This window comes from Lactuca virosa, chromosome 6 (assembly GCF_052849685.1).
Source record: "Lactuca virosa cultivar CGN04683 chromosome 6, Lactuca_virosa_CGN04683_v6, whole genome shotgun sequence".
Taxonomy (NCBI): domain Eukaryota; kingdom Viridiplantae; phylum Streptophyta; class Magnoliopsida; order Asterales; family Asteraceae; genus Lactuca; species Lactuca virosa.
In genome coordinates, this window is record NC_136431.1 from 222418693 (window position 1) to 222437544 (window position 18852).

The 18852-nt window shown below is 35.9% G+C and overlaps 2 protein-coding genes across 4 annotated transcripts; both read right to left on the minus strand.

Moving 5' to 3' along the window:
- Positions 1 to 1038: 1038 nt before the first annotated feature.
- On the minus strand, positions 1039 to 2018 carry LOC145121020 (alcohol dehydrogenase 1-like). The gene is made up of 4 exons (XM_079056807.1): positions 1879 to 2018; positions 1647 to 1804; positions 1400 to 1561; positions 1039 to 1314 (listed from the first exon to the last, which is right to left on the minus strand). The coding sequence occupies exons 1-4, from the start codon at positions 1910 to 1912 to the stop codon at positions 1198 to 1200; spliced, it is 471 nt and encodes a 156-aa protein (XP_078912933.1). The 5' UTR covers positions 1913 to 2018; the 3' UTR covers positions 1039 to 1197.
- Positions 2019 to 6159: 4141 nt separating this feature from the next.
- On the minus strand, positions 6160 to 9420 carry LOC145121018 (alcohol dehydrogenase 2-like). Of its 3 annotated transcripts, none has more exons than XM_079056804.1 (12): positions 9034 to 9420; positions 8899 to 8908; positions 8546 to 8627; positions 8103 to 8155; positions 7867 to 8003; positions 7743 to 7789; positions 7329 to 7654; positions 7156 to 7238; positions 6995 to 7070; positions 6753 to 6910; positions 6506 to 6667; positions 6160 to 6420 (listed from the first exon to the last, which is right to left on the minus strand). In XM_079056804.1, the coding sequence occupies exons 1-12, from the start codon at positions 9304 to 9306 to the stop codon at positions 6304 to 6306; spliced, it is 1524 nt and encodes a 507-aa protein (XP_078912930.1). In that variant the 5' UTR covers positions 9307 to 9420; the 3' UTR covers positions 6160 to 6303. The 3 variants fall into 3 exon arrangements, with proteins under 3 accessions (XP_078912930.1, XP_078912932.1, XP_078912931.1); XM_079056806.1 differs by having other exon boundaries at positions 8874 to 8908; positions 9034 to 9116; XM_079056805.1 differs by lacking the exon at positions 8899 to 8908 and having other exon boundaries at positions 9034 to 9170.
- Between the last annotated feature and the right edge of the window lie 9432 nt (positions 9421 to 18852).

The window sequence follows — 18852 nt, forward strand, 5'->3', positions numbered from 1 at the left end:
TTCTTTAATTAAAAATTATTTTGTATAAATACACATATTCAGAAGAGCATATTAGTCATTTTATAAATATTTAACCCATATGTTTAACAATGTTAGACATAAGGACATGTGGTGCAAAATTTTCTATTCTTAAGCTATCCGGTGTGGGCAACGCCCCACCGGCGTTTGTCCGGCGTGGCACCGAGAAAACGGCGTTACCATGGCACAAACACCGCCCCCCTTCACCGTTTTTGCACGTTATAGGCTTGTCGTTGCTTCCCGTTAACACCACAACCTCGGGTAGCATCGTTTTCTTCTTAAATCATATAAAAACGCCGGTGGGGCGTTGCCCACACCGGATAGCCTTAAGGACCAACAACATAACAAAATTCTCATAAAGACCATCTATGAAATTTTTTGTAAACGAGAAGAACCATTTATTTAATTTTGTCTATGTTTTATGTTCAAATCATATTAATTTAGTATTAAATGTTTTTATATATAACCATAATTCTCTTATTTCTTATCCTAGTAGTGGTATAATTTGAATTTTGTAAAATATCTACCAACGTTAGATTACATATTATTATAACTACATAAAGAAATTTAAGCACCTTCTTGATTGTTATCATATGTAAAAGAATATATATGTATGTTGTTATTAGAGTTAGAGAAATACAAAATACATTCATATTATGTTTAATAACTATACATTATCTAAGTTTTATTTTACATATTATGTAAATATATTGTTATTGTAAATAACATTTAAAGTAAATTGTTTAGTATATATTCTTGTTATTTTGATGGTTGAATGTTTTTTGTGGTAATAGACGACTTATACATAATTATAGCAATATAAATTATATACCAAAACACTTATAGGCATACCATTAGTGTCCTAAAGTGTGGTATATATCGAGTTTAAAGTGACAATAAAACATTAGACATGATTAAACTCACAAAACTAAGCTTTCTACTACAACATAAAAAACATTAAAAGCACAAAACTAAGCTTTCTACTACAACATAAAAAACATTAAAAGTTACCAAGAGAAGTGAACTAACTAATAATCAATGGAATATATAAACTCATAAAGTCAGGATCCCAACACAGAAACACTGCGTACATAATAAGATTACAGAAGACACTTGATGTGTTATTATATGAAATATGAGCTACTATTATACAACATTTTTAAAAACTTTCCTCTCCATTTATTCACCCATCCGAATTATGCATCGAAGACCTTCACCTTTAAACATCAAATCAAAAGCCTTATTGATCTCAGAAAATGGCAATTCATGTGTAATGAACTTCTCCAACTCAAGTTCCTGCACAAAATCAACTCAAGTTCATCATGCTTCCAAGCCATTTTATTCATTTACAATTCAACTTTGGAGCTATAAAATGGGTTACCTTATTCATATACTTTTCAACCACAGAAGGAATATCGGATCGAGGTTTATAGTTTCCAAAAAAGGTTCCCCTCAGAGTCCTTTCGTTCAATAGATTCAATGGACTTGTCTTGAAAACAGCATCTTTATGTGGAACACCCACAAGAACAGCAACACCCCAACCCTGTAATTATTCAATATTTGTTATTGTAATTAAGCATGAATCAGTAATTCATTATATGAGTGAGATGAATTGATTAAATTCATACATCATGAACACATTCGAAGGCAGATATCATAGCATCAATATGACCAGTGCATTCAACACTCCTGTCAACTCCTCCATTTGTCATCTCTGCAATCACTTCTTGTACTGGTTTCGTGTGATCTTTTGGGTTCACAAACTCTGTCACTCCAAATTTCTTTGCTGTTGAAACCAAAAAAATATATGAGATTCACCATTTTATTCACAGTTTTAGCCCAGGTATAGCAAAATCTTACCTAGCTCAAATCTGTTGGCATCGAGGGAGTGCATATACCAAAACTGTAAACCGACCACCAGGTTTTGATTTGCCGGGTTTCCATCGATGAAGCCGTTGACAAGTTAAACCCACCGTTTAACGAAAACAAGAAACTGTAAAGTACCCACTGATGGGTGGTTTTCTTTTGAAGAATATATAGATTGGGTCCACAGAGTCTCCAACATTAAAAACATTAAGAGTAAATTACAACCATGGTCCCTGTTATTTCTAATTTCTACCGTCCTTAGTCCAAAACTAAAGTTGTTTTTCAACTTTAGTTGCTATTTCAAGTTTTGTATTGATTTTTGTCCCTGGAATTGACCTCGTTAAATTCTTGGTGATATAGTCCCTGACTCAGGGGAAATTGTGCATTACACCAAATGTTTTAAAACTGATTTTTTAGTTGAACCAGTCTGATGACCGGTTTCTGGTTAAATCGCCGATTCAACCAAAAAAGTTTCCTACATCTAACGGTGTTGTGTGTCGGCCTTCGAGTTGTGTACACTCTAAAAATGTTAAATTTTCTTTAGAAATGTGTTGTTTTTTAACGGGTTAAGTAAAATCCAACTATACAAGTCCAATAAACTAGTTCAAATGTTTTTTACCGATTTAACTCAGTTTTTGAAGAAACCGTCCAGTTTGATCCGATCAAGAAATTGACATAAAACCGGTCATTATTGAACCGTTCTCGTCTACAGTTCCCGGCCCAACCGGTTTGAACCAATTTTTAAAACATTGATTACACCTGAGGACATTTTACTTGTTTTTCTATTTTAGTTTTTTTTATCGCTATCTCTTAATATAATCGTATCTAACGTTCATTTCTTGTTATCTTTTTTTTCTTTATCATATATCTCCTTTACTAATACATCCTATTGGAAAATTGGTTTTAACCGATTTAAAAATTGGTTATTTTTCATTTTTGAGCACAAATTTCGAACTATAAATATAATCAAAATGGATAAATGATTATACGTTTGTCTTCTCCTCTAAGATACATTCATTTTGATATATCACATGTCCAAAACAGATTAAAAATAAATGAAAAGTTGTATGTTAAAATGAGGTGTTTGAAAGAAATTAACAAATGAGTTAATTGGCTTTTATTTCATTCCACATGGGTGGGAGCTTGAAAAGAAAATGAGTTTATAATTATAAAGGCTTATTATTCTTGTAAATGTGAACAAGAGGCTCTCTTTTGCGCGCACGGGGTGCAAATGTGAATAAGATTGGCTTGGGTTCACTGAACTTATTTGTGGATTGTTGTGATGGGTGTGAGCAACAGATGCTCCTATACCTCCCATATCACTGAGATCGTCATCACCAACGAAAGTTAGACCTGGTATCTCATTTGAAATCTAACAAAAAAATTATGGTTGATTGTAGTGACGAGTCTAAAATAAAAAACCATATGGTTCACTAATTTTTCTATATACATTTTTCTATGTAAAAAAGATTTTTATTGGTAAGGTAGGTGCTAAATATTTTTTAAAGATAGGTCCCTAAAAAATTTCTATAGAAATTTTAGATAAATTAAAAAAATTAGATGGGTCCTAGGACCCACCTTCCTTACACATAGCCTCGCCACTGGTTGATCGAGTGTTATTCTTAAGTTCTATTAGGTGTTATTTTGGTTTTGAAGTCATGGCAGCTCAAAGCTATTTGTACGGTGGCGTTCTATCTTTTTGATGTACATGAACTATTGACTATTAGCTTTGTTGATCTTCTAATGTTTAACTTTGTTTTTTTTTTTTCGTTGTTGAGTGTTGATTCTTAAGTTTTATTAGGTGTTATTTTGGTTTTGAAGCCATAGCAACTCAAAGCTATTTGTATGATGGTGCTTCCAATGGTGCTCTATCTTTTTTATGTACATAAACTAATGACAAATATAACAGGGGCATCGTAAATGTAAATGGTTAGAAGGGGTTTTTTTGTAGGTTGAAGGTTTTATTAGAGATAGTTACTAGTTGCAAAGAGCATTGTAAATGGGATTCATAGATAGATGGTGAGATTGGTGTGTGGTGGTGATTAGTGACACTGTAAATGGGAGTCAGTGGATGTGGGTTAGAGGGCGAAGGATTGTCGGTGGGAGGCGGTTATGGTGTTGGGTTTGGAGGAGTAAGGGGCAGAGAGATGAACCATTGTGGGTGATGAAGATAAAAGGGATGTGGTTGGGGTTTTCTTGTTCTTTAATTAAAAATCGTTTTATGAAAAAAAAATGTATATTAATCATTTGATAAATATTTAACTGATATTTTTAACGGTATTAGCCATAAGAACATACATGTAGTGCAAGATTTTTCTTTCTTAAAGATCACTTCGTATCAAAATTCTCATAAGGACCGGAACCTTTTATAAACCAACAAGACCATTTATATAACTTTTTCCATATTTTACTTTTTAGTCATACTAATTTAGTATTATATGTTTTTATATATTACATTATTTCTCTTATTTCTTATCGTAGTAATGGTATAATTTTAAAATTGTAAAATATTTACAAGTGTTAGATTACATCAGGGGCGCAACTATGGGTTCTAGGGGTAGCGGGTGGTACTCCTTAAATTTTTCGGCTTAATTTTTTTTCCAATGTAGTGTAAATTTTCTCGTGTGCTACACCTTGGACTTTCTATGGTTTCGCTACTGGATTACATATTATTATTAGAAAGTTAAGCATCTTGTTATTTTTTAGAACATCAGCTTTATTAAGGAAAACTAGCAAGACGCTAGAAAGAAAAACAATTACATGGAAGTAATAGATAAAATTGGATCATGCAACCAGGCAACCCAATTGACCATAGTTTTACAACACCTACTACTAGCCCAAATGAAACTCTAAGTCATCACCTTATCAAACAACAAACAAAATTTAGGCTTAACTTTACCAAAAAGTAAAGCGGTTCTAAAACACCAAATCGACCACCAAAAAGTGAAACAAAACGCCTCCAGAAAATCTTGACAAATTGAAGACAAACGCAAGGCGCCAATCCAAGCAAACCAATCTTGGAAACAAAACAAAGTAGGTGTCTGAACAATCCACCATATGCAAACAAGATTCAATAAGTCTCTAGCCAAATCACACTCGAAGAACAAGTGTGTATTAGTCTTAACTTCCTTCTCGCAAATAGGGCATAAAATAGAATTAATCTCAATCCCTTTTTGAGATAAGTTATACCAAGAAGGTAATTTGTTCAAGAAAGACGCCAAACAAAAGCATTAACTTTAATAGGCGTAAGGCGACACCATCTAGTCACTGTATCCTAGACAATAAGAAGATTCTTATCAATTAGCAGAGCTCACAGAGAAAGAGTCGGAACCATCGAGCGAGCAACTCCACCTATCCGCAGACGAAGAAAGCAAAACCGAGGACATCAAGTCTGAAATTAGACCATTGCTCAGCCTCTATCCCCCCTTTCGGTTTTCTTCTAAAAGTGGTATCCCAACCCGATTGAAATCAAAACCGAAGAAAGCACCTTGTTATTATATGTAAAAGAATATACATATGTTGTTATTCGAGGTAGAGAAATACAAAATGCATTGATATTATATTTAAATAGTTACATATTATGTAAATATATTGTTATCGTAAATAACAATTAAAGTAGATGTTTAGTAAATATTCTTGTTATTTTGATGGTTGAATATTTTTGTGGTAATAAACGTTTATACATAAAAAAAATAAAATAAAATTATAGGTACTATCTTTATGAAACTGGAGATGTTGCATTAAAGATTATTGGAATACAATTATAGCATATAAATTTTATACAAAAACACTTGTAGGTATACCATTAGGCTGAAAGGAGTAGTAGCATGTTTAGCATGACATCAGATTTTTTTCATGCCACATAGGCTAGAAGGAGTGCTACATCAAAGTTATAAAAAGGTAGGGAGTGATAATGTGTTAGGTTAATAGATTTTATTTTGGTAAAACAAAATTAAAAAAAGAAAAAAAAAACAGGAACTAGCCAATCAAAACCCACCATCCTATTTTCTCTCTTCTCTCTCCTCTCGCTATGTAGGCAGCGATCTCTTCTTAGCGCCCCTCTTAGCGCATGGCAGGGGGTGGTGTAGCAGGTGCTAAGAATGCCTTGGCGAGTGTTCTTAGCGAGCCCACTCCCTTTGGCATTAGTGTCCTAAAGTGTGGTATATATCGAGTTTAAGGTGACAATAAAACATTAAACAAAGGATTAAACTTTGACAAAAATAATCTTTCTACTACAATGTATGATGCAAAAACATTAAAATTTACCAAGAGAAGTGAGCTAATAATAACTACTGGAATATATAAACTCGGGATTTCAACACAGAAACACCCATACATAATAAGATCAAAGAAGACACTTGATATGTTATGAAACTTGAACTACAGTTATACAACATTTTTAAAAACTTTCCTCTCCATTTATTCACCCATCCGAATTATGCATCGGAGACCTTCACCTTTAAGCATCAAATCAAAAGCCTTATTGATCTCAGAAAATGGCAATTCATGAGTAATGAACTTCTCCAACTCAAGTTCCTGCACAAAATCAACTCAAGTTCATCATGCTTCCAAGCCATTTTATTCATTTACAATTCAACTTTGGAGCTATAAAATGGGTTACCTTATTCATATACTTTTCAACCACAGAAGGAATATCGGATCGAGGTTTATAGTTTCCAAAAAAGGTTCCCCTCAGAGTCCTTTCGTTCAATAGATTCAATGGACTTGTCTTGAAAACAGCATCTTTATGTGGAACACCCACAAGAACAGCAACACCCCAACCCTGTAAGTATTCAATATTTGTTATTGTAATTAAGCATGAATCATTAATTCATTATATGAGTGAGATGAATTGATTAAATTCATACATCATGAACACATTCGAAGGCAGATATCATAGCATCAATATGACCAGTGCATTCGACACTCCTGTCAGCTCCTCCATTTGTCATCTCTGCAATCACTTCTTGTACTGGTTTCGTGTGATCTTTTGGGTTCACAAACTCTGTCACCCCAAATTTCTTTGCTGTTGAAACCAAAAAAAATATATATGAGATTCACCATTTATCAAACTGGTTTTTATTCACAGTTTCATGAAGCAAAATCTAACCAAGCTCAAATCTGTTGGCATTGAGATCAACTCCAATGATCCTTGAAGCCCCTGCAATTCTTGCACCTTCAGCAGCCTAATCACAAACAAACCATTAGCTTTGTTTAGCCATGAATGAGCTTTTCTTGAGAAAGTTAAGTTAGAAATTTCAGAAAACTCACAGCAAGCCCCACAGCTCCCAATCCAAAAATGGCGACAGATGAGCCTTTTTTAGGTTTTGCAACGTTCAGAGTAGCACCAAGACCTGAAGAAAACACGAAGATTAATTAGGTCAAGAAAACACCAATGGAACTGTAATCGGAGAATATTGATTATGATTTTTTCTTTTTTATACCTGTGGAGATCCCACAACTGAGGATGCAGACTTTGTCAAGAGGAGCAAGAGGGTTGATTTTGGCAAGACAGCCAACATGAACGACGGTGTATTCACTGAAAGTTGAAGTTCCGACGAAATGGAAAATTGGTTTTCCGTTGATGGAAAATCGAGATTTTTGATCGTGAATCATGACTCCCCTGTCGGTGTTGATTCTCAAAAGGTCGCACATGTTGCTCTCTTCTGATTTACAGTGGGCGCACTCTTTGCATTCTCCGGTGAAAACAGGGAGGACGTGATCTCCAGGCTGAAGATCAGTCACTCCTTCCCCAACACTCTCAACTACCCTGTTCATGTTTAAAAACTTATTAGATTATTTTCAGAATCAAAGATTAGAAGAAACCCTTTTTCGGTTTTAACAAGAATCAAACATACCCTCCAGCTTCATGTCCAAAAATTCGAGGAAACAAAGGATTCTGACCCTGAAAAGTTCGAAAACAAAGATTTATGATTTTAATTTTGGGTTTTTACAAGATCGAAACAGGGAATAATAGATTACCTTGGCTTCCCAGAAGTAAACATCGGTGTGACACAAGGAGGTGAAGAGGATTTTGATTCGAACTTCCATTTTTTGTGGTGGCGCCACCTCCACTTCTTCAATCACTAGTGGCTTTCCGGCTTCCCATGCCACCGCCGCTGTCACATTTACATTCATCATCAGCATTCAGCAGTCGGCACAGTCAAAACTTATTCTCCTTGTTAGGGAAATCACAAAAGAATGACTGAAATGTTTACCTTTGCATCGAATCACCTCGTTAGTAGTGCTCGACATTTTTATCTTCGTGTTACTTGATCGTTGAAAAATAGAATATGAAAACAATTTCAATTGGGTTTGTTAATTGCTTGATATGAAGGCGTAATGAAGAATTGGGTATTTATAGGATGGGGAGAGTATATTGATCTAATGATCGAGAAGGTTTGATTTGAGTTTGTAGAATATAGTAAAAAAGATGATAAACCTACCACCAGGTTTTGCTTTGCTGGGTTTCGTTTGATCAAGTTGTTGACTAATTAAACCCGAAGTTTAACAAAAACAAGAAACTGTAGAGTAATCATTATTGATCGGTGGTTTCATTAATCTCCAAAAACAAGTTTAAATCCGACCAATAACGAGGATTCGATATGGAAGATTTTGTTATTTGTCTATCATTTTAATTTTGATTATAATCAATTGTTACCTCTTCCTAAAAGGCGTACGGAATGATCGGACTCCAGCCAACTCCATGGCCGCCGGACTTCTCAGGTTGGCGGTAAGTCCTCCTGTTATGATAATTTATTTGGAAAGGTCATTATCGTCATTTCAGTATTTTCAGTGTTATTTATTTCAGTTGTAGTTAATCCGATTTGTAGTTTCCTCATTTTCTTCTTGGAGTTATGCAATGAAATAGACCTTTCGTTCCCAAGAAGGACTACATTACAAAAAGAGGAAACTACCATGATCTCAGGAAATCGGATAAGTACAATTGAAATAAACAACACCAAAAATACTGAAATGACGATAATGACCTTTCCAAATAAATTATCATAACACCTCCGACTGTCTGAGCAAGTTTTAACATCACGAAGATGATGAATAACAAAAGTGATTAAAAATATATGATGATTTTGGTATAATTGTAGAGTTTTCATATTCCATAATTGTATCTAGGATTAAAAGGGGAAAAACCTTGTTCATTAGGTTCAGATAGCCTGGAACTCTACCGGCTAAAAGTCCTTGTTTGACGACGGCCAATCCCTCTTTCGGGAACCCTAATATTGACGAAGACACCAATGAAGCTCGAGATACGATTGATGTTCTTCTTTTCAAAACCCCGCACCCATTTTCTTCCGAGTCGATTCTTTCAGGGGAGGGGGAAGTATAAGAAGAAGCAACAACAGGGAGGTTTTGGCTCCTGGTTTTTAATGGAAACCCGAAACTTGTAAATCCAATCGTGCCCATCTTTCGAAGAGCTTCTGGTAGAATGATATGGTAAAAAGATTAGAGGTTGTTTCCTTTTTAGCCTGTAGAATGTAGATCTTCTTCTTCTTCAACAGCTTAAGCACAATGTTTAATAGTTCGGATTTGGTAATTACTGTATGTCCTCTTTATGGTTGGTGGGTTGAAATTCGCCACGTCTTTCTCGATTTTTTTTGAATAATAATTTTTTTGATTGGTATATATTTAGTTACTTTTTCTGTCTATATTTTCTAATTAAATTTGTTGAACCGTTAAAAAAACATTCTTATGACCTGCTAGGCTGCTATTGTTCCCATAATATCCTACTAAAATCGGGACCATATACCCATAAACATCTCAACTTTCTGCCACGAGCAATCATCTCCTCTATCAGTTTATCTAACAATATCATAACCAAAAGGATCAACAACGATACCAAATACTTTATGCCAATTTAAAGGATCATGTTATAACATCAAACAAACTTGGTATGGACTCCAAATAGTCTAAAAGTTGAATGTCAATTCTTGAAGATGGCCATTTGATTGATATTTGGGAGTAGTCAACAACATTCTGAAATTGTAGCGTTGCATAAGAAACACAAATATGTGGTTGCGACCACCTGATAACTTGAAATATGACATTTGGCTTAATACCTGAAAGCAAGAAGACACTATATGAGGAATCTTCTAACTTAAAGTGCAATTTCTTATCCAAGAGCACATATGATATTGATATACCCATCATTCGAACACATTTAACATAAGATGGTAGGAAGAACAGATCAGCTTCTGCTTTCTTATGTGTACGAAATCTTGATTTAATTAGAAGCTTGTGAATTTTGACCTATAAGTTCTTGTTAGTGTCAAAAGGCATGAACTTAGTATACCCTTCAAACAAAAATATGATAGAGAACACTTAACATTATCAACATTGCACAAATGAATAGTTGTATGCTAAATTTCACAAATTAGCCTTTTCTAATGATAAAATAAATTCACTTATCATTGTACAACGAGTGAGATGGAAAACGACCAACAAGCTGTGCCGCTAAGCCTTTTGTATGGTAAAACCATTTCTTTTGAATATTACATCCATAGATCTAGGGGATATAAAATTGTTATGCATGATCCGTTGTACTCTATTAAGAAGTTCAACTGCATCCGATGCGAGGAAACCAAATGTATCAAATGCAAATGGTATGAACATGTGTTGATTTACCATGCACAATTTCTCATGTTTGGTGACTTTGCCTAAATGGAAATGAGATTATGAGTGTTTATAGTAGTCTATTTAACTATATATATGCGCTCTCTTTCAAGAACATGGTTTTAATCACAATAAGATATTCATGTTCTTGGTAAAATCTGATAGAAACATAAAAGGCTGGTTATCTGATGAAAAGGATAAATTTCATGTGAAACTCTACCAAAATACAAGAATGCTATAACTGTGATGTGACCATGTGTGCTTGTAAAAACCTGATGAAGAAAGGTTATCTTCAAATTTACTAACTAAATTCATCTCTTCAGAATGGTAACATGTTTTATGCAATTCAAATTTGAGTTAGCGTCCTATACATCAGCACCATATTAAATTGATGTTTCCTCTTTTGATCAGGGCAGAAGTGAATCATATAAAATAACTAGTCCTAATTAACCAGTAACATAAAATTTCGGAAAATCAACTATAACTAAAGAACAAACTATTGGAAATTATAAGGGAATAAGGAAAGTTGGCTATTTTCCTTTATCCCACATTGGTAGAGAAAAAACATTTTGAGGGTTTATATTGTTTTTTTCTTGATAGTCCTTCAAAGGTTTAAGTGGATCAAGAGATGGGTCAAGCCTACACACGTGCGCCTAGCCTAGCCTAGTCGATGCCATGAGTGCGCAAAATGGCACTTTTTAGGTGATGAAAACCTTCTAGAATCCTTTTTAAAGATAGGATAGACTTTAGGTTTGTTTGAATTCGGATAAGAGTAGATATCAATGCGATTTAGGTGACGAAAACCTTCTAAAATCCTCTAGAAAGATCGGATAGACTTTAGGTTGGTTTGAATTTGGATAAGTGTAGATATCGATATCTGATTCGAAATTCAAACCACTCACAAGTGTCATTTACACAGGATTTTTTTAGTATTCACTTTGTGTTTATCGTCTTCCATTACTATTGGAAAACCGATAAATCTGCATTAAATTAGGTTTGTTTGAATTCGGATAAGAGTAGATATCGATATCTGATTCGAAATTCAAACCATTCACAAGTCCCATTTACACACGAATTTCAGAGTATTCACTTTGCGTTTATCGTTTTCCATTACTGGTGGAAAATCGATAAATATGCATTAAATTAGGTTTGTTTGAATTCGGATAAGAGTAGATATCGATATCTGATTCGAAATTCAAATCACTCACAAGTCCCATTTACACACGAATTTCTGAGTATTCACTTAGCGTTTATCGTTTTCCATTATTGTTAGAAAACCGATAAATCTGCATTAAATCCTGAGTTTTACTCTGTTGCTTACAGCTGTCACACCCCCAAACGATAAAACGATGGAAACGTTTGGGGGCGGATGACGTCATGTACAGTATCATAACAATTGAATAATAGAGATCAAAGCATTCCAAAACATTATATTGATAATTGATAAGTTTTTACATTGTATTCGAATCATTGTTTGACTCCAAAAGCATACAACAAAAATATAAGACGTAACAATACTAAGCTCCGTCTTCACAAAACCTGTGTGGGTACCTGTCTACTGATTTCCTGAGAATGCAAGTTGTTTTGAAAAAGTTTCAGCGTTTAAGTTGGTGAGTTCATAAGCATTTTGTATGAGAAATATATGTCTTTGTTCCTTGAAAATGATAGTGTGTTCTTCCAGAAAATCCAATATTTTCTTTTAAATGTAATGTAGTCTTAAATACCCTAAGACTGAAAATGTATAAATATTATTGTACTCTGAAGTAGTGTAATGTAGTTTTATATATTTATAAAACCATTTGAATGCATGTTTCCAGAAACGTAAACTGTATTGTACTGGAAAATAATGTATTGTAGTTGTTTCTGTGTAAAACCCTTTGAACGTATGTATCTGAAACTACTAGTTGTACTGTAAAATAGTGTAGTGTAGTTTTATTATTAAATAAAACTATTTGAATGTAAGTTGGCCACGTGAACCAAATGTCTTGTTAATACTTATTGTGAGTGTTTATTATAACCATGCTAACGACTAGTGGCCTGTACGACGTTCTTCAGACGTCGGAATGGTACGACATTTGCCACCCCAGACCTACCGGTCCAACTGTAGCTAACAGTTTAGGTGTGGGATTGTCAGTCTCATATAGATCTATACACAAGTGTCACGCTCTCCCTACAAGAGAATCTGGTTATAATTCAGGGCTTTAGTGTGTACTCTGGTAGGTACAATGAAGGTAGTGGCTCACAATCATGTATTAATAAGTTTACATATAGTGTAAAGAAATCTCTTTTTCTTGCAACTGTATGTATTATCCTTTCATAGTGTATTTTGCACTTTGTTTAACGTGGCGTTGCGTTTTAGTCAAAACCTGGTATGTATCTGTTTCACAAATTTAGAAAATAAAACCATTTCATAAATTTAGTATTTTTGTATAAATGGTAAGAAAATGTATATAATCGTTTCATATTTTTAACACAAGTTTTATTGTGTTTTACTTGTATCCCCCCCCCCCCCCCTAAAACATAGTAAAATCGTGAAAATTGTAGGGGTATGAACTCACCTCGGGTGTGTTCTTGGCCGGATAACGATGTAACTGGTGATGTTCTTCGAGTTAGAACATGTGAATATAGTTGTATCCTAATTTGTTTTAAACACGTAATACATGTGCAAATTAGATAACTAACAATTTGAAGTGTTAAATAACACTAGTTTATGTAAGAAATACCTACAATAATTCTAGCAATTAGCTTGAAGATTGGTTTCCTGGGAATTTGTTCTTATGATGTTTTGGGTAAAGATATGAAGATTTGAAGATGTTCTTATGAATTTAGAGAGAAAAGTGAGGAGAATTTGAGACGTAATATGAGAAATGGGAGGAATGATTTCGGTGTAACATATATATATATATATATATATATATATATATATATATATATATATATATATATATGAGGTAAATAGTGATGTGACATTTGCATTGGAAAGTGTATTTTATCACATTGGAAGGAGTGACATCGAATAAGGTGGGTGATTTGGTCCAAAAGTCCAACCGAGAATCAAGGGTTTTCGGTCTAGAGTGTCTTCGGCCAAGGGGGTTCTCGGTGGAGGGATTTCGGTCAAAAGGTGGTGTTCTCGGCTTTAAGAGATTTCGGCCTAGGGAGTGGTTTTGATTCTCAAAACTGAAAACCCTTAAAGTGGGGTATAATTCATTATTTATTGGATTTAATTTTTTTTTAACTATTGACTTTTGTTGGCACAATTGACTTTTATTTGACTTTCTTTTGTAACACCCCAACTCCCAGGTATAAAATTTAAAAGCTTAAAGTCATATTCCTAGACCTACTCGACGAGTTGGTAGCCCCCAACTCGTCGTGTAGAAGCGGATCAGGCCGCGTGATTTATGAGTCCTACTCGACGAGTTTGAGGACCCCGACTTGACGAGTAGGAGCTGGAAAATGAAACCCTAATTTCCAGGGTTTTGTACCCTATTTAAAGGGTCATTAGCCTCCCTCAGCCTCCCTTACCGTCCCCCTTGAGCTCAGAAAAACCCTAATCTCGAATACTCTCCATTGTTGTGTGTTAAGAAGCTTAGAAGGTGGATTTTGTGAAGAAGGCTTGAAGTCTAAGGAGCTTGGAGCAAAGAGAAGCTTGTGGATCTGACTCTACTTCATCTTGTCATCATTTTGAAGGTAACAAGTCGTTAGCTTGACTTCTCTCTAGCTAGATCTCTTCATGCATAGGTTTAGGGCCATTTTTAGCATATTGGTGAACCATTTCGAGTATTGGCCATGATCTGAAGTTGTAACTTCAGATCTGGACTCCTCTAGGTCCCTATAGTCATAAAGTTATCAAATTTAGCAAGCTTTGGCCCTCCTCTTTGGTTTAAACCTTCCCTTAGCTTGGTTTTGGCATTTCGGACCATGAATGTACGTAAAGTTTGCAACTTTACGTGGAAACCATGCCCTAGTAGGTTAGATCTGTAATTTGGAGCTTTGGGGTAGCTTAAAAATGTCTGTATGAGAAATAGACTGAAGGGACTCGACGAGTTGCATGGTCAACTCGACGAGTCGGATGAAGATTGGCCGTTATGGGTTTCTGCATGGACTCGGCGAGTCAATAAGACGACTCGACGAGTCAGTTAGGGTTTTCCTGACTTTTGGACACGCATGGACTCGACGAGTCAACTAAGGTATTCACGAGTTCTGGAAGGACTTGACGAGTCAGTGAGCTGCACTCGACGAGTTAGGTTAACATGGACTATTGACCTTGACCGTTGACTTTGACTTTGACCAAGGGTTGACCAGTTTGACTTATGGGGGTATTTTAGTAAATTAGGAATTTATGGAAGTGGTCCTATGGTGAATATAGGTGGCAAAGTTCGTGGCTGTGATTCGAGAGTTTGATCTTATCACTACAGTTCGACAGTTCTGAGGTGAGTTTTCCTCACTATACTCAAGGGTCTAAGGCACTAAGGCTGTGACAACCCGATATTTCGAGTCAATGTAATGTTCGAAAAGTCAAATATTATAAACTATTCTGAATCAATGAAAATTAGCGTCAAAAACGAAGTGTTCTAAAGTCTCAATTGGAGTACAAAAAGTGATAGATATTGTATCAAGGTTTTCAAAAATATAGAGAACACTCAAATCCGAGTTATAACGAAGAAATTATGACCAATCAAAGATTCGTGACAAAACCGGTAAAACGTTGTTAAGCGTGAAAAGTGAAACTTCAATAAAATACTTATTAGCCTTAGGTATCTAAACGAAAGTCGTAGATTATGATAAACCGTGAGCATACATAAAAAGAACACCCAAATCTGACTTCGTATGAGGAAGTTATGATTTTTCTAAGTTTCGGAACAGCAATAGACAGCTAAAAACTCGAAATAAAGATCGAGCGATTTTTAGCCGACGCAACCTAAATGGAAATTGAAGGTCTCGACGATAGTAGTGCAACGGTGAAAAGACAGACGAAAACGGACGCCAGATGAAGAAGTTATGGATTTTTAACGAAATTATCCTGTCCCGGCCTATTAAATAAAATATAATTAAAAATAAATCAAAATTAGCCGACGGAGTCAAAATAAAAGTTGTAGGGTATATTCTCACCTACGCGTGGATATAAAGAACGTCAAAAACGGAGCTCGTATGCGAAAGTTACACATTTTTGAAGTCTTTGGCACACACATCGAGGCTTATCCGAAGGGAATGACGTAATCTGCCATCCCATCCGAGGTTCGTAAGCAATGACGTAATCTAGCTTCGGAACGCGCTGCGTTCAGGGGAACGCCCTGCGTAGGGGGAACTCCCCGTGTTCGCACCAAGACCAGCCCATATATAAAGGGTGCGAGGGTTACGGATTTTGATTGCTCATTTACCATACTCTCTCCCAAACCTCATATTTCTACCCTCCTGAAACGATCCTGACTTCCCGGTTTCATACCCAAGTCCCGACAAAGGTCTGAAGCTCCGAGAATTCCGAAAAATTCACCACTTTCCGGTCGAGGTGCCGCCCGAGAAAATCTTGTTTTCTTCAAATCACGCACTTTCCCGGTGAGTTCAAACCCTTACAATTTTATGTTTTCTTTAGTTTTCAGGGGGGGGGGATACAAGTTTAAAATACCAAAACTATCTAATACATGTTTAAGAGTTTTCCTACACCTTGTAACATGCTGAGCAAGGTGTGTATACGGTTTACACTTATCATTTCAAATGTCGATTTATGGAAATACAATGACTTACATAAAAAGATTTCATCCAAACACACACAACACTTTTTGATAAACTATAACAGGTATAGTTTGAGCACTTCGTTCGACAAAGAAACAGTAACTCAATCGACTTACAAAACAAATATTTCCTTGCACACTACGTGATCTTGTATTAATTAAACTCGCGAGACATTCTCCTTCGGGGTACTCCTAAGTACCACAGAAAAGTCCTGTAGTTATAAACAGAATCTCCGGGAGGGAGAACGTGATAGTTGTGTATAGATCTATACTGGGTCTAACAAACCCGCACCTAAGCTGCTTGCAACAGCTAGACCGACAGGTCTGGGGTGACAAGTGTCATAACTTTCCGACGCCTGAAGAACGTCGCATTCAAGGCCATCTAGTCTTTAGTATGATTATAACATCTTGCATGGAATATTAACAAAACATACAGTTCACGGAAAATTCTAAGGCTTTATACAAAGGAGTTTTATTTAAATATAAAACACACACCTAAGTATGACGATTTACTTACACATACTAAGCCTTGTTTCAATTTAGTCTACCACAAATCTTTTAGAAAATATTGGATTTTCTGGAAACAAACTTGTAACAAACGTTAAGGAAACAACATTCATTTTTCATAAAATACTTATGAACTCACCAGCTTTATGCTGATACTCTTTCAAAACAACTTGTATTCTCAGGTAATGAGTAATACAGGTAACTACAAGATTTCTGAAGTCAAGACGCTAAGGCGTGGATTCTTTTGCTACATTTTATCATCATATGTAATTTATTTGGAAAACATGTATTATTTTGAAACAATGTAACCTTTTAAATTATATCTATGATGGTTGTGTTTTACTTTCTTCACTATGGTTATGATACTGAGCATGACGTCATCCGCCCCCGAACGTTTCCGCCGTTCTGGTTTGGGGGTGTGACAAAGGCCGACCCTTTTGGATTGTTATCATGATATGTTATGCTAGTATGATTTGTTAGATCAGTATCCTGGTAGATAGGATGGTATTATGCTGTTATGATCTGTTAGATTAGTATCCTGCTAGATAGGATGATGTTATGCTAATATGATATGTTAGATCGGTATCCTGGTAGATAGGATGTTATTATGCTGTTATGATCTGTTAGATCGGTTTTCCTGTCTATAGACTGTTATGTGATTATCTGATATATGTGAACATGTTTGATTGGTGGTTGAGGCTTATCTGCTTTGTGCGAGAGCCAACAGACCTGGGCATTCCAACCCGATGGTTGTGGGCCGTGAGTATTCCATCCTTAGGATGATTGGACTCGTAGTATGTGGGCATTCCAACCCGATGGTTGTGGGCCGAGGGTATTCCATCCCGAGGATGACTGGACCCATAGTATGTTGGCATTCCAACCCGATGGTTGAGGGCCTGGGGTATTCCAACCCGATGGTTGATTGGACCCATAGTATGTTGTTTGTGATTATATGTATATTGTTGTATGTATGGGTATTTTGGGGGAAACTCGCTAAGCTTCGGGCTTACAATTACAGTTTTGGTTTCAGGTACTTCGGATGATCGCGGGAAGGCGAAGGCGTGATCGTACAGCTCCTCATATTTTATGATTTTGATTTCTGGGATACTCTGACATGAACTATTTTGAAAACACTTTGTAATAATTAATGGTTTTTAATTGGTTGAAAAAGTTTTAAATTTGCTTGAATTTTATGGATGTTACATCTTTGACTTTTATTGACCCGAAATAACCGGTTGTTACATTATCCCCCCGTTAGAGGGAATTTCGTCCCAAAATTATTTCTAAAGTGGGTACTCATGAACTAGGGAAGAGGTGCGGGTATTTTTGTTTCATCTGGTCTTTTCGTTCCCAAGTGAATTTAGGTCCTCGCTTGGCGTTCCAGCGGACCTTTACTATTGGTATACAGCTTTGTTTCGTTCTCTTGATTTCCCTGTCCATGATTACACAGGTTCCTCTACGAAGTGTAGACTCTCGTTTATCTCGATTTCATCGAGTGGGATTACAAGAGTCTCGTCGGACAGACACTTCATTAGATTGGACACGTGGAAGGTGGGGGTGTATATTACTGAGTTCCTGCGGTAGTTGAAGCTTGGAAGCCATCGGCCCAATTTTATCAAGAATCTTGAATGGCCTGATATACCTTGGATTTATTTTCCACGTTTTCCAAAACGTATCATTAATTCCTTTCCAGGGTGAGACCTTTAACATGACGCAGTCACCAACCTGGAATTCCAAGGGTTTTCGTCGTTTATCCGCATAACTCTTTTGTCGGTTCCTAGATTCTTTTAGTCGTTCCTGAATTTGGACGATCTTCTCTATTGCTTCTCGTATGATCTAGGGGCCGGTGAGAGCACTGTCAGGAACTTGTCTCTTTGCTAGTTGCGTGTCACCCACTTCAGCCCAGCACAGAGGTGATCTGCACTTGCGGCCGTAGAGGGCTTCATATGGAGCAACTTTGATGCTAGTGTGATAGCTGTTATTGTACGAGAATTCGACAAGTGGTAAATGGGTATCCCAAGCTTTACCAAAGTCTATCACACAAGCTCTCAACATGTCTTCCAGCGTCTGAATAGTTCTCTCGCAATGCCCGTCAGTTTGAGGA

Bases quoted from the DNA above. Each gene is read 5' to 3' on its own strand.
- LOC145121020 (XM_079056807.1), bottom strand. From the start codon at position 1,912: ATGCACTCCCTCGATGCCAACAGATTTGAGCTAG. The intron at 1,562-1,646 runs GTATGAATTTAA...GAATAATTACAG, and splicing joins CCTTCGAATGTGTTCATGAT to GGTTGGGGTGTTGCTGTTCT. The intron at 1,315-1,399 runs GTAACCCATTTT...GATTTTGTGCAG, and splicing joins TTGAAAAGTATATGAATAAG to GAACTTGAGTTGGAGAAGTT.
- LOC145121018 (XM_079056804.1), bottom strand. From the start codon at position 9,306: ATGGGCACGATTGGATTTACAAGTTTCGGGTTTCCATTAAAAACCAGG. The intron at 7,239-7,328 runs GTATAAAAAAGA...TGTTTTCTTCAG, and splicing joins CAGTTGTGGGATCTCCACAG to GTCTTGGTGCTACTCTGAAC. The intron at 7,071-7,155 runs GTGAGTTTTCTG...GTTTGTGATTAG, and splicing joins TGGGAGCTGTGGGGCTTGCT to GCTGCTGAAGGTGCAAGAAT.